The 14,460-nt window shown below is 33.4% G+C and overlaps 2 protein-coding genes across 2 annotated transcripts in view; both read right to left on the bottom strand.

Moving 5' to 3' along the window:
• The window catches only part of LOC121408063 (E3 ubiquitin-protein ligase MARCHF6-like), a 29,152-nt gene extending 21,031 nt beyond the window's left edge, over window positions 1–8,121 (bottom strand). Inside the window, exons 1-3 of the mRNA XM_041599386.1 lie at window positions 7,686–8,121; window positions 913–1,009; window positions 162–235 (exon numbers count right to left, since the gene is read on the bottom strand). Of these exons, the coding sequence (XP_041455320.1) occupies window positions 162–235; window positions 913–1,009; window positions 7,686–7,716 (202 nt within the window). The 5' untranslated portion in view covers window positions 7,717–8,121. The remainder of the gene's footprint in view (window positions 1–161; window positions 236–912; window positions 1,010–7,685) is intronic.
• Window positions 8,122–9,200: 1,079 nt separating this feature from the next.
• LOC121408064 (poly [ADP-ribose] polymerase 2-like) overlaps window positions 9,201–14,460 on the bottom strand; it is a 31,232-nt gene continuing 25,972 nt past the window's right edge. The window contains exons 14-15 of the mRNA XM_041599387.1: window positions 13,603–13,727; window positions 9,201–12,950 (exon numbers count right to left, since the gene is read on the bottom strand). Of these exons, the coding sequence (XP_041455321.1) occupies window positions 12,797–12,950; window positions 13,603–13,727 (279 nt within the window). The 3' untranslated portion in view covers window positions 9,201–12,796. The remainder of the gene's footprint in view (window positions 12,951–13,602; window positions 13,728–14,460) is intronic.

Consider the following 14,460-nt stretch of genomic DNA (forward strand, 5'->3'; position numbering starts at 1 on the left):
TAATATTCTGGTTCTGTATCACACTTTAATATACGAGTGTACCTTAACATTTACATACTTTGATAATTGAAATTATCTCTTATCACTCATTAAATAAACAATCAATAAAGTTTAAACTAAAACAGAGTGTGATAAAACAATAACACTGTACACGGACTTACTTGGGGCAAAAGTGAACTTGTGCATACATAGCTCACAATATTCCTTCTTGCTGTGTTTTAGCCATTGCACCAGACTAAATGGGGGGAAAACAAGAATATTTGAAAAGGGGAGGTTAAAAGAAACAGAAAAAAGAGAAAAGGAATCAAAGAGAGGAGAGAGAGGGGAAGGAGAGGGAGGGAGTCAAAAAAATTAAACTTCTGAACCAAAGGAGTAGGTAATTGATCTATCAAACATTCTCATTCTGATAGCTTTGCTTTATTTATTAATTATTTCTACTATTAGCTTTTATTATTCTCAGAATACTTCCATCTGGCATTGGTATTCTATTTCATCTTCAATCAAATAATGGTTAATTCATTAAATATCAAAGCAAAACATTAAGAAATTGCAAAGATTTCACATACATGTAGTTTAGTACGTTAACTAACCCGAGCTTGAAAAAAAATCCAAAAATAATACAATACAGCAATAAATTAGCTTGGATCCGCGGGAGCCCAGGGCTCTGGAATCAATGTAGTACATCAATGCACAGATATATATCATGTATATCTATGCATAGATATTGGATTTAAAAATTATATCTTTGCATTCCCTATCTGATTGTTTTTCTATTTTTTCTAACACAAACTCATCTTAATAAAACATATCTACATGTAATATATACAAGAATTTTATAACATATACCATTATTCAAAAGGGGACGGTCATGATCCTCATCAAAACTCATGCCTATATTGATGTAATACCTACCAATCTTGATGTATGTAGCGAATACTACCAGTGCAAATACATGGATGAAATAGAGGTCGCTCATGGCCACCTTCTGACCTGCATACTCTACATACATCTGAAAAGAAAATAAATTCATATTTTCATAATATATGGTCTTGAGATCTGAATAAGATTCATCTGATTTTGGCTTTCAAATCTCTTCACAATTAAGAAAATTATCTCACGATGCAGTCTGAAGAAGCAACCAGTTGGAAGCATAAAGCCCTTTAAGGCACAAAATAATTTTCTTGATTGTGTAGAAAATTCTCATGGTAAAAATATAAAAGGGATTATGAAATTCAACGGTCGACTTTTAGTACCAAAATGTAACTTTGCAACTTAAGAGAAATCAATCATGATCAGTGTATTTGCTGTGCGATAAAACAGGTTGGAATTGTGCTATTAAATTGTTCATTCACCAATCGTGTGAAAGCATCAATAATCAACATTCACATATTGCTTTTTGCCATTTGATTGTTCACCAGGGTAAAAACAATTGAATAGTTCGAACAATCAAGATTCCTGCGAAAGAATTTCATCAATATGGAAGTATTTGTCAGCATTGGTCTTGTATGTTAATGTACCTTATGGCATGATTTATAGGCATGGCTGTGGTTCACACTAATGAGCCTGTGATTTCACAACACTAGAATACACAGTCTTATTTTCCTATTGGAAATGTGCTTGAAATCACTTAGCGTCAATCTTTCAGGACTTACAATGGACTGATAATTCATAATGAATTGACCAGATTAAACCACTTTAAAGAAAATATGGACTTCGTAAAACATTTCGCAAAACATTGAAATAAACTGGTATAAAAGCAGTTGGCTGAAGGTCGTTCCACTTGTTTCAACATTCCCAATCAACACTCTTCCCGATCGGGGTAGCTGCATTTGCTATGACATTGTGATGAATCATAATCTATATGTGAAATAATACTATAAAAATATTCCGTTCTTAGAAATTTTAGTTCAATCCTCATTATCCCATTTTCAATATTGTTTTCCTTTGGCAATTCTATTTAATTTGAAAATGAAATAAAAAAAGGACTTCTAGTTTTCTTTAAAAAAGAAAAGAAAGAAATTCAAACAACAATTTTAATAACCATTTTATGCCAGACCTTCGTTAAGAAAAATGTCCTATTGGCTCAGGATTGGCGATCATTTTAAAAATATTTTTATAATTTATTTAGTCATACATTTCTGAAGGGCAATTCCATAAATATGTATGTCCGACCCCCTATATGTGGGACTTTCATGAAATTCTCTTTTTCTAATTTCTTGTTCTTTTGACAGTCTCAAATGCTCTCAAATGACCATGACTTGGTCAGTTTATGAAGTGAAGTAAAACTTGAGAAAAATGTACAAAAAGGTTGATTATTTTATGGAATTGCCCTGAACCTAACCAAAGTTTGGACAAAATTGCCGAACCATGCCGAACCGAATTGAACCCGAATAGTTTCCAAGTATAGCGCCTATTCACATGCACTGAGATATGGGCACTATTTTTCAACGATTGATTCCGATAGTGTCGTACCTAATCCACATAAATTGGAGTGCTGCTGCTAAGAGTTTCTCCCGTCCCGACTGTGTGGTGCACCCTTTCTAGTGCATGGGTTTGAGATGGGCTCGTGTTATTTTGGATGAGGTAGTTGAGGGGAATTTAATTACGTCTTTCGTGCTGGTAGGGCCTTTGCATGAATGAGTGTGCACTTTTATTTTTAATTTTAAACATGTCAGCTCTGATTTTACATTTTCCGCCGTTCAATTTTGAATGTATGTGTCTGATGAGGTACCTCACCCCACCTCACCCGATTTCCCATAGGGACAGTGGTTAAAGTGTGTCGCAAGTCCCAGTTTTTTTAATTTATTTTTCCTTTCTTTTTTGTTATTGTTTTTAGTTTAATTATTTTTTCTATTTCTATATTCCTAAATCAGACCTTCATTTTTGAGGAGCGCGATCGCGCTGGCGCTCCTAAAAAAAATAAGGAGAGCAAAAAATCACGCTCCTAAAAAAAAAAAAAAATTGCTAAAATTTCACATTTTACATCTTTGAATCCATGAAATGGCCATCTATTTTCCATAATTCCTTGAAATTATTTTGATTTAGTTGAAAACTATCAGAAAAATGAATATTCACCTCTTTCCCCGACTCTGATTTGAACTCGGTAATTATTGTATTCCCATATGGGCAATTCCACAGGTTGGTGGACATGAGCTTAAAAATTCAAATTCAATATTTTCTTGAATTTTTAATACTTTAAGTCCTTCATGCATGATAGTTTCAGGAACAAGAAATAAAAAGTTTATTTTCATATGTATACTTTTGAAAAAAATGGTCAAAAGTTGTGTCTGAATTGTTTGAATTCTTAATGACATTTGTGTTGTTAACCATACATGAACAAAATGTAACGTGAGTAACCGTAATGTGAGTAACCATATTATCTGCACCCCAAGTAAAAACCATGTGTTCTTTATTCTTTTAATTATGTACAAAGTTTGTCTCCCTAATATACTTCTTAGAAATGGATATAATCAACTTTCATAAAAGCCTTGTATGAGGAGACTTTTCACTTATGTCGACTTTTCATTTTATGCATGTCAAAATCATGTAACGTGAGTAACCGACACATTCCAAAGATTTGCCAGGAGCATAATAAAATTTCCCAAGTTTTGTTTTTATACAAAGGATAGTCAGACTGTGTACTTTAATGTGATACGGAGATGTTTAGTTCCTATCAATAATAATGGAGTTACAGCTCCAAGTATGAGTCAAGGTGTCTCCAAATGTAACGTGAGTAACCGTGGAATAGCCCATATGTAGATTTTCATGGCAACACCATTGAAATCTACATGTGGGACTACAATATTTACCGAGAGTAAGTTCAAATCAGAGTCGGGAAAGAGGTGAATATTCTTCATTTTTCTGATAGTTTTCAACTAAATCAAAACAATTTCAAGGAATTATGGAAAATAGATGGCCATTTCATGGATTTTAGCAATTTTTTTTTTGCAGGAGCGTGATATTTTGTAAACGCATTGACCCAGGCCTAGTTTCAACACAGATTAATTAATAGCTACACAGCTATTGCATACGATGTTACAATAAAATCTACAATTTATCATACATGCATTGTATTGAATTGATTTGAGCTCCTCAAGGAGAGCGATTCTGAGGAGCTCAATTGAGCTCCTCATAAAAATAAGGAGAGCGATTTATTGAGCTCCACGAAATTATAAACGTGAAGGACTGCTAAATGTATTTTATTTGTTCATTTAGTTATTTATTTTGTTTATTTGCTGATTATTTAGTTGTATTAAAAAAGGTATAAATGCCCAAACTGTTGTTCGATTGCTTTCAAATAAAAAAAAAACCCAAACAAACAAATTGATTTCTACCAACCATTTTGATACAGCATATTGTTGGATCTTATATTAAAGCAAACAAAAAACAAAAAAAAACAGTAGTTCTCCCTCTCTTGGTATGAGATTTTTTTAAATTTGTATTTCTTTTCATTTCAAATATTTTAGGCAAGAGGTTGAAGGAAATGGCACAACCACCTACGCAAATAGCTGTTCGCTTACTAGAGCATGGTGGAAAGTAGCACTAGTGGAAAGGTTCTTGCATCATGGACATTTATCACTTTGGACGGCATGTGGTGCCGTTACACATACAGAAAACTATGGGGTGATATTTTGGGTGGTCCACATACAAAGGTGTTTGATCTTCCGTGTGAGAGGTCTCTGTACCAACTAGAAGCAGTAAGAGCAAGTGCAAATTTATCAGATGCTAACACAGTGCACGTACATTTGGACACTGATATTGTACAAGTGGTTGAAGGATTTGGGATGCGTTTTTTCACAATACATATGAAGCACTCTACATCATGCCTTACATGTTTTCCCAATCAAGAATCATCACAGCCAAAGCCAGTTCATGCTTTTGATGTGTTAATGACATCAGCTAGAGAGAGTGCAGACAAAGACATGCCAGCTATTTGCAGTGATCAAAAAAACAGTAAAGAAAGACTGACAAATGAATTGCTGAGATTCTTTGAAGGGAAGGAATGCAAGTTTCCCAAAATAATGGGAAAAGAGCCACCTCTTTTGTTTCAGCATTGACTGATTTGTTGTACTATGTTGATGGCCAGTACAGTAAGATAGAGACTAAGATCTTTTCAATTTTCATCAATATACGTGCCTCCAATCTTCAAAAAGAAGTTTTCAGGTTTCAACATGCCTCAGAAAACTAAACATAGAAAAAGATCCCTTGACAATCTTTTGGAACAAAGGTTGGAGAGATATACAATCCAGGTGCATGAAGCAATGCAGGGGCAAAGATGCCTAGATGAAATGCCTTGGGCAGAGGTGAAAACAATGATTCTGAGCCTCCTTGAAGTCATAGAAGCATACTGCCTTCGCCTTTAAATCAGAGAGCGGGGACAAAGAAGGCATCAAGTACCCCACGCAGTGAATTGGAGCTGAAAACAAATTTGATAGTTGTAAAGGCAAAGAGGGGCCCTGTCCATCACATTTATACTGAATAAATTCACTTGTCTTTGAAAACTAATGTTATCGTATTGTTTTTCCTTTGATACTGTGTTTTGTTCCTTCACAATATTAATGTACATCATCTAATACACTATATACAAGCAGATAGCAAAATTATCATTAAAAGTAGGTACTAGAAGTACATAATGAACAATGAATAATAAAAAAAAAATCCTCATGTCATTTGAAAAATTTTCAAACGCAAATCTAATACCTTACTTCTCATGGCCTTCATTGCCTTACGTTTGTGAATCTTTAAAGCTGTTTCTCCTTTTACCTCATAGCATGTAAAGTAAGCTCCATACATCAATTCTTCAAACTGTAGTAGAACTCTAAATTAAATGAAAATTATTTCATTTTGATCGCCATTTATTGAAATATTTTAGGAAAAGTCGTCATTTCGTAAAAGGTTCTTCAGAAGTTCAGGTGATGTCTGACGCTGAAGACTAAATATTTTTCTCAAAACCATGCTGACTTGAGTCCGAGAGAAAAAATTTCCTTCATGAAACGAAGAGCGCTGATTTGTCGTCAATCTTTCTATCTCAGAAGAAACAAAATTAATGGCCCCTTGGACTTGGAAGTTGGACGTATCGGCTAACGCCAAGGTGACCAGACATCCCATATTTCCCGGGATCGTCCTGTATTTTGCTCCTGTGTCCCGGCGTCCCGACAAATCCTTCACGGGACGCCCATTTGTCGAGTATTTCAGAATATTGAACAAAATATAATTGATACATAGAAAAGTGAAGAATTTTCATCAAATAACCAACAGATGACGAAGCTGAGAGAACAATAAAATAAACTTGTGCTGTGTGCGTGTGTGGCAGGTTAGCTAGGCATGCTAACCTGTATAGGATCGGATTAGATTCTCAATTATGCTACCGTAGTTGTTTCAGCTTTCGTTTTGAGTCTTGTTGTGATCGGTTCAAAGGTACTTGTAATGGGATGAGAGATGCTTGTGTGTGATGCCCCGATGTTAATGGCAATGTTTCACTTTTAAGTTTTATTCATATCTACATAATTTTTTTTAAATCTTTCAAATATTTATAAATGGATTTTTTTTGGTTTGCTTGAAGTCTGAATTGTTTTCCTCTTTCTTTCCCTTTTTTCTATCCTTCTTTCTTCATCCTTCTATCCTGCCTGCTTGCCTTTTTTTGTTCAATTTATCTTAATGTCCAATGTGTGTGATGCCAAGATGTTGAATTTATTTTTAATCTTTAAAATATATGTTTAAATACATTTCAAAATATATTTTTAATACTTTCAGATGATTGGATTTGGGGGTTTGCTTGAGGTTTGAACTCTTTTCCTCTTTTCTTTAAATTTTTTCTCTTTCATCCTTCTATCCTTCCTGCTTGCATCTTTTTTTGTTCCATCTATCATCATTTCCAATCTTTCCTAGCTTCCTTTCCTTTCACTCTCTCAGTTCATTTTTCTTTTTTTCCTTCTGTCTCTTACTTTCCTTCTTTTTAAAATTTCTTTCATTCTTTCTTTCCTTCCTTCTCCCTTCCTCTCCTTTTTCTTTTCGTTCTTTCTCTCTTTCCATTATTTTCGTTCTTTTTTAAAAAAATTCTCTTCCCCCTTCATTCCTTCTTCCCTCTCATCTTTTCTTTTTTTTCCTTCTGATTTTTCCCTTATATTCTTTCCCTTTCTATCTCCCTTCCCGTTTTCTTCTTTCTTTCTTTGAAAGAATGAAGGAAACATTTTTCAGTCCTTCATTCTTTCTTTCTTCCTCCTTTTGTTTTCTTTCTCTCTTATTTTTTCTTTCACACATTTCTTCATCTTCCCTTCTTTTATCTTTCTTTTATTCTAACTTTTTTCTTTCTTTCCTCTTAAGTCATCTCTTTTCTCTCATCTTTTCTTTCTCTCTTTCATTCACCTTCCCTTCCTTTTCTTTATATATATTTTTTACAAGTCTAATATTCATGACATTTATAAGCCTTCTTTGTTGGCTCGGTAGATCCGCACATGTAGCTAGCGTGCTTTTTCGATTGTCCCGTATTTCATTTTGTGAAATCTGGTCACCCTGGCTATCGCTCATCTCGTCATGGAACAGGCCCCACCCGGCCAAGAACGGGTCGAATGCAGACTCGGTTTTCGATAAGAAAAATAAAAAACCCCGCACCCGTCGCGTCAGTCCCAACATGAACATGCCCAATTAAATTATAAAAAAAACTGTAGAAAATTGCTTATACTCACCTTCATTGCCGTCTTCCATCTTTTCATGCATCTTTGTTAAGTCAATGTCGATGTCAACGTTAATAATGCAACAACAACAAACATTTTCGATACGTCTCACCAGTAGTAGTACGGTACCGTAGGTATATATTGCCAATATGCCTGCTAGTGCTATATCATATGGGATTCACGTAAATTCACCAACAACGTCAGAACATCTATTCTAAAGAATCAGACAAGATTACGATGGAAAACAAGATTCAAGTATGAGCGGTTCCACAATTTCGAAACAAGGTGAAATAAAACTTATTAGAATTAAGTAAATTATAAATTAAAGTCTCTAATGATTCCAACAATGAGGCGAAAATTCACCAAAACCCAATATTCAAAATGTTAAAAATCGATTACAGTACACTTAGTATTTGAGAAGAGAATACGTAACATTTTTTTGCACTAAATTTGATCGTCTAAGCTTCAACGAAAGTACATTGAGTAGATACACTTGATTCTTTTGAAGATTGCACTTATATTTTTCTATCACAGGTATGGTGTCTGTTAGTATGCAAAATTTGATTGGTTTATTTTCCTAACCCTTTGGATATTCTATCTTGAGATAGAGTCTAAATTTAAAAATACTCCTGTTATTACCCTCCCTTACCCGACATTGATATTTGTATCGTAGATGCATATTTGTGGAAGTAAATTCAAAGCAAATATTCAGGCTACATTGGGAAATCGGGAGGAATTTTTTTCTTTTTAGTGCATCTTTTTGCAATGCACCTTTTTGCAATGTATTCTTTTTGCAACCAATCACTGAAGCTCATCTGCTACATTACGACAAACTTATGAAATTTTGATCTTTGATTTGTATAGTACTCTTCCTTCCTGTTTTCATTCTTAAATTCTCTCTTCCCTCTTGTCCCTTTATTTCCCTCATTAGGGTCTACTTTTTTATCTTTTTTTTCTCCTTAGTCTCTATATTTTTCCTTTTTTTTTCTTTGCTTAGATGCTCTTTTTCTTTTCTTGGTCTCCATTCTATTTCATTCCTTTCCCTCTCTTCCACTCCCTCTTCTAATTCTTTATCTTTAGTGCTTCCCTTTCTACACAAGTTGTAATAATGGTTGTTTGACTGTCATATACTCTATTAATATCACCATACCCCAAGGAAGACATATCGGGAAAAACATAGATTTATATGTTTAATGGAGAATTTATAAACATAATTTTTTCTTTGAAGATATTTTGACTCATTCAATACTTTCAACTTTAAATCTGTTGTGTGAAATTCCAAGCTTATCAATTTATATGAAGGAAGGACATCAAAGATGTATATCATTATCCCCATTTTAACTTCCATAGTTATTCATTTTTTCCTATTTATCTATACATGTAGTGTTGTTCTTGCTTTGACTAAGTTTACTTAAAAAAAAAATCATTGGATGTCATTATGCTCCATCCGCTTCTTTTCAGGCAAACATATTAACACTGAGAGATGAAAATCCAGAACTGCTGTACTCATTTGTCTTCTTCATTTTGATTTTTATTAATACATGTATGTGGAAAGACATTCATCTTTCAAATCACATAATGCAATGAAGAGTGTTCAACTTTTTTTGCAAATAGGTTTGTACTGATAGAAAACAAAAGATTCATGAATGTGAGAAATATAAAAATCATCTGGAAAAGTAGAAGTAACATATCTGAGAACTGTAAAACACTATCATCAGAATTTATACATAACATACATAGATCCTTGACAGCTAATTGGATAAATGCATGTCACACAACATTCAGAGGAATGAACTGTAGCATGCCAACACATGACAGTTGTGCAATCTCTATTGCACACTCCAGAGAGCCAGCAGTGCAATAGATCCCAAACTAAATGAATGTGTGTGTCATTGCAATTGCCTACACACTAGCTGCATGCGCATACCCACCTGCATCACTGCACTGCATACACCATGCAAAGGTAAAAAAAATGTAGCAAAATAAATGGCCATGGTTAGACCAGAGTTGATCTACTTCTACTAGATCTTTGATGTTTGTCAAGAAAACATTGTGGAATTTCACAGGTGTATGCAAACTTTCAGTTTTCAGGCCAGTGCTCCGGCGACAATTGCTCCGGGCTTGCAATAGGGTTTTATGTTAGACTTAATTTTAGGATAGCGCATGTGTTAAATCTAGGGGTGAAGTTGGTCATTCCATTAATGTGTGGAATTGACTTTTGACTGTAGTGATTTACTTTTATTGTTTTGGTTATGTAATAAAATTATGAAATTGAATAAAAACTTCGAAATATATATACTTTTTTAAATGTGTGGAATTTACAATGGAGCAATTGTCAGAGAAACAAATGTCATGGAACTTTCAGGACACACCCATTTGTCCATAACTAGGACAGAGAAATTAATTTGAAGATAAAAATTGTTAAGGATATGCACTTTTAGTGCATAGGATTTTAAAGTAAAGAGGAAAAGGCAGATACAAAAGTAGAGTGATTTTCACAGTACATAAATGTAAAAAAACCCATTAACTTGAAAACAACAAAAGTTCTAGACTCAATTTTCGAAGCAATGGAACAAACAGAATAGATATCATAAAAAATGATTTCCATTAAATTCCATTTTAGCTGTTAGCAGATCAGCCTGATCATCCAAAATGTTCACTTTTACTGATGAAACATTTCACCAAATTTCTTGATAACAGGATTGAAAGAGAATGTAACATGTCAAAACTTAACACTTACTAGTAACACTGTATGGTAAAATATGAAAGACTGCACAACTATTTCTAAGCCTGCATGACTACCCATCATACTTCACACATATCAAAAACATATTGCTTGATTTTTCAATCAACTCTTTTTAAGACTGTACCAGTTATAACTGTGTACATAAGGTACATTTTATATCCATCATATAGATATGTGTGACTCTCAGAAAAAATATTTTGGCAATAAAAAGCAATATTGTCAACCATGTAGTATGGCACAGTTCACTTCAATTGACTCATCAGTCCTAACTATTATGCAAGTGCAGTAAATTATTATCTTGAAATTTTGCAGTCACAAGAGTACTGGAATGTTGTTTAATTGTAAAATATTTGAAGCATAAAATATTTAAAGGGAACAGAACTTACCAATTAACATTAGAAGTTATTTCAAATAAGGATTGAAAATTTCATTCTTCTCTTCATCTTTAATTTTTTTTTATTTCAGCTGCATGTCAGACTAACAAGTGGATTTATACTCCAGTTGCTACAAAACAACGATTATATCTGTAAAGAACACATTCATATTTGGTCACAAACAACATTTTTCAATTGTTTATCAACTTCAGCGACAAAGAAATAGAATATATCTTTAGAAAATTGCATGTATTCTGTGCATAAGTTACATTATATTTGACAATAAGAATATCATTACATGAGATTCAGTTTGGTAAAACATTTATAGACATACCAAAATAACTTCCAACAAATAATTTTAGGCTTAATATTTTTCTTTGTAATTGTATGTTTTTAGGCTTTGCTTGATGCAGTACATTATTAACTTTGAATTAGTTTACGATTTATCAAAGATGTCACTTGCAATTGCTATGAAAGCCAGAAAATCATCTAGAATGAGACATTTTATTCACATTTAAATGTGTACAAAATTAATGGCTGAAAAATAAGTTGTTTGGGCCTGATAATACCATATTTTCATAATATCATTAATTCTCAATACCTTGAATTAAAACAAGGATTGCCAACGTGTATGATGATCTCACATAATATAATCATCCTAAAGTTTGCTAACAAACTATAAAACTCTTCCCTTGGAACCTTTTCTATAATTGTAACAAAGCTCTCTGATTTTATTACTCCTTATCAAATAGACTAAATCCACACATGTGCCATTCACCTTGAAATTTCATATCTATTTAGACTGTAATTAGCTGTAGATGAATAAAAGTGATTAAGGTTTAACAATGTTGAAGAAAGAGATTGGTCTTAAGTTTATCTCAGATTTGCGTATGTAGTTACTTTCACACATAAGCTCTTTAAGGATATATACCAGGATAATTCGATGACATACCATTTTTTGTGACCTAAAAGCTTAATGAAAGCTAGAGTGGGCTATGAAATCAACTGTCATACAGTCATAGATTTTATCTCATTGATGAAAATACTTGATTAAGTACATTCACTTTTCGTGGAATAAATCATATCAACTTTCACAAATGCTGTAGTGTATATGAAACATACAGATGTATTTTTCTCTCGATGAAATACCAATACTAAAGACCTGGGTAAAAGTACAATCATGAACATGATGTCTACCACTATGGCTTTGAACAAATTTGAATGTAATAATACATTTAAACTCTTTGTTGTTAACACAAACGCATATTGACTTGAACTGTGTATGATGGTTATCAGTCATGGATTTCATTTAAAATGCCATTCAAACATATTTAATATTGGGCATGTTATTAGACAATAATAAACCCCTCCATGCCAGGCACAGGCTTTATATTCTTTAAATTTTTAGGGAAAACCGAATTTGTACATCTGGCTTATTTCTATTAACACAAACAGAAAAAAGACAAAGAAAAAAAAGGCTTAAAATTTGCAAGGCCAGAGAAATGGGCATTGGGGCCAATGGATATAGTATCAATGGCCATGGTCTTCTATGGTCTTGGATTACTTTAAGCCCTGCAGGCATCTCATCACCATGGCAATGAGGTCCCAGTAAGCATGTAGATACAACAGCAGAGCTGCCAACTTGAACAAGAGCATTTCAGTATTTTAAAAGTAGAAAATCAGTATTTTGGTGAGGAAATAAGTATTTCCGAAGAAATACCATAGGGCAACACATAAAACTGAAACTTAGAAATCAGTATTTTGCATGAAACCATCAGTATTCTTCTCATTTTTCAGTACTAAATACTGAAAATCAGTACTAGATGGCACCTCTGCAAAGGGTCTCTTTCTACAAGGCAGTCATTTCTTAGATAGATGTTGTCCAGTTCCAAAGTCTAAGAGCTAGGCTCAGGACACTGCATCTCACTATAAGCAATATCCAACTGGATCAAATTCACAAAGAGCTATGGTGGTACAATCACAGTCTATCTTATTCTTAGGTTTCACTTGAAGTTAAATTTGAGTTTGACAAGGTAGCGCATACGGATCTGATTGGTGTTGTAGACAACGTATTCATTGTAGTTAAGAGTATAGCCGTTGGGGTTGACTACCTTGGTGTCGATACCTTTTCCAAGAGGTATTACTGTACCATCCTCCCTGCAAATATCAGAGACAGAGGAAAGGGGGGGGGGGGAGTGGGGATAAAAAGAGAATGAGAGAGATGTAAATACATAAATCAACTCTGATCACTATAAACACTTCATTTTAACCTTCTCTTTCAGCATTAAACCCATGTACTCTACCTAGTTGTAAAACCTGGCTAGCTAGAGATGTAATTACAATTCAATTTAGGGATAGGAATACAGGCATGGAAACCTGGGGTCCGTTTCAAAAACTTGTTAAAATAAAAAATTTTCAATAACAGTTATAAGCCACTGAAAATCTTCAATCTGATTGGCTGATAGTAACTTTCTTATAGAAGTCTTGCATTTGTTATTATAACAAGTCTTTATGAAACGGGACCCTGGTCTAGCAGGCAAACTCTGCACTATGATCTTATAGAGGTAAGTGTGGGTGTACAGGGTGGCTCATGCATAGATCTTTATATTTTCATACTTACTCTTCTAATGATCTTTACTATGTTTTGGCCATCAATACCACACATTATGAATATGCAACACTTCTTGGGTAGACAAGCTCACTCACTATTCAAGGATCTCCCTTATAATGGTTGAAGCTGGAAATATAGAGTTGTCTTTCAAAGTAACCTCAGATTACAAATAGGTTTTTAAATATTTAACAAACTTACATTGTGAAGCTTTTCTTTGGGTCTGGTGCTATACGTCCTAATCCCTTTACACTCTGTTTATTAGGTGGTAAAGCATCTGCATTGTAGTCCGCTGCTAAAAGCTCATTCTCAGAGCCAAGGGCAACCTGGTTTATGGGAACAGAACAAACATAATAGACAAATTTCACAAAGTTAACCTATTTTGCTGTTCGCATAATAGAAAAAGAGACAAAATACCTTCTTGTATCTTAATTCCATCAAGTATAACATAATCATATTATATACCGACATCATTACTCAATTTTAATTATTGAATTAACATTAAACAAATAATCATTAAGAGGGGAAAGTTTATGTACAAAGGAGGGGAAATGCATAATATATAATATAACATTGAATATTCAATAGTATAGTTTACTGATATTTATTATGATATTGGCAGCCTGTGGCTGAAGTATATATATTTACATACAGTAGATCGGAGATTATGAACATTCAAAGACAATATAAGAAGAAAAATAAATACAAAATATACGAAGGCAATACTTAAATTACAAAAAAAGATAATTTTTTTTTCAATATTATAACAGATCAAATTAAATCAAAGAGCTTTGAGTGTACATTAATTATAAATCACAATAAATCAAATAATGCAAAAATAGAAAAGAAAAATCATTTGGTGAATTCAGCTGACAAGAGAAAGGAAAATCCTTTTCAGCAGGTCAAAATCAATTTAATCATGGGTCAAGTATTACAGATGATTTATTAATGATTAAAGTATGTTACAGTAGGTTGTTAAATTAAAGGTCTCCCAACAATACGTATAATGCTGTACCTAAATGAAATTATCAAAATCACAAACTAGTACCAGCTGGCAAA

Source organism: Lytechinus variegatus, chromosome 2, assembly GCF_018143015.1.
Source record: "Lytechinus variegatus isolate NC3 chromosome 2, Lvar_3.0, whole genome shotgun sequence".
NCBI lineage: Eukaryota > Metazoa > Echinodermata > Echinoidea > Temnopleuroida > Toxopneustidae > Lytechinus > Lytechinus variegatus.